Source organism: Lipotes vexillifer, unplaced genomic scaffold, assembly GCF_000442215.2.
Source record: "Lipotes vexillifer unplaced genomic scaffold, Lipotes_vexillifer_v1.1 scaffold1432, whole genome shotgun sequence".
Taxonomy (NCBI): Eukaryota; Metazoa; Chordata; class Mammalia; order Artiodactyla; family Lipotidae; genus Lipotes; species Lipotes vexillifer.
The window spans coordinates 521,775-523,086 of record NW_006795398.1 but is presented as its reverse complement, the minus strand read 5'-3'; the positions used below and the strand labels follow the sequence as shown (position 1 = coordinate 523,086).

General features: G+C 35.8%; 1 protein-coding gene across 1 annotated transcript in view; it reads right to left on the bottom strand.

Moving 5' to 3' along the window:
* Positions 1–998, bottom strand: part of LIFR (LIF receptor subunit alpha) — a 52,773-nt gene extending 51,775 nt beyond the window's left edge. The window contains exon 1 of the mRNA XM_007467613.1: positions 857–998. Coding sequence (XP_007467675.1) covers positions 857–998 — 142 coding nt within the window. The remainder of the gene's footprint in view (positions 1–856) is intronic.
* Between the last annotated feature and the right edge of the window lie 314 nt (positions 999–1,312).

The following is a 1,312-nucleotide window of genomic DNA, read 5'->3' as shown; positions in this document are numbered from 1 at the left end:
GGGAAAGAGGGAGAACAAAAGGAAGGAAGGAAAAGAGGGAGGGAGGGGAAAAGCAATTAAGAGTGTGAAAAAGGTATTCTATCTCAGATTCTCTATATAAATGTCTATTAAAAAGGTTTTTTCTTTAATTTTTACATGTGATTGGTATGATATTCACTACAGCAATGAATTATAAAGCTATTTATGTAAGACAGAAAACAAAAACATTAGAAACACATTAGAAATCATTAGTAATCATAATAAAGTTATTTAGTAGTAATTTGGGGGGAAAAGAGAAGATCTCTTTAATTATGGAAATAATATAAAAACTAAACTCAGAGGCAGAAGGATGAAAATGCTCTTTATAGAGTAAGCTAGATAACACCTACAAACATTCTTAATGTTTTTAAATAAAATGAAAACAAATCATATATTTCTTAAAGCAGATATCTGGATTTAATTTATGTGACATTCTGAAAGGCAAAATTACAGACAGAAAATAGACGAGTGCTGGCTGGAGGTGGGGATGGCGGGCTGTCAGCAGAGGAGCAGGGGCATTTTCTGGAATGACGGACTGGTCTGTATCTTGACTGTGCAGGTGGATACATGTCTGTATGCATCTGTCAAAACTCACAGAACTTTATCCTAAAAGGGTGAATTTTACTGTATATACCTTAATTTTTTAATGGGGAAAGAATACTTAGATCTATCGTTACGGGCCTTTTTAAAAAAAACTAGAAGTACATTAAAAAAAAATGACACAGAAATGGATTTTAACCACAACCTGAAGCGTTCAATAAAGTCTCAAGATCGCTTCTTAAGCAAAACAGTAATGACATTGCAATCAGTTCATTTTCTCTGACTCTGATGCACTTACTTCTTTTCTGGCTGTTTACTTGATTCATTAAATATAGAAGAAGAACTGTTAATAAGAGCCACTGGAAATTTGAAGTCATCCTCATTCTTTTACTGTCCCCCATCCAGGATGGTCGTTTCAAACATAAGGAAATGTCCATCATCTGTGCAATGTAGTCAGTTCTGCATGAGGAGAAGAATTTCAAACGGTGTTCAAACTGGTCCAAGGACACTCCTTATCCTGTGCACATCAACACTGAAAATGGATACTGACAAATACCAAAACATGCTGCACATTAAAGCCATGGAGACACCAGACTCAGCTACCCTGGCTTTAGGAGATGTGACAATCGGACACAGCTGTTGCTCCGGGATCCATTATAGGGTCAGGATAGGCTTCAAATTCAAGATTATAACTGAGCACATATTTATCAACACTCCAGTACTGCTAGAGTATAGAAAAGCAGTGCATAAAACA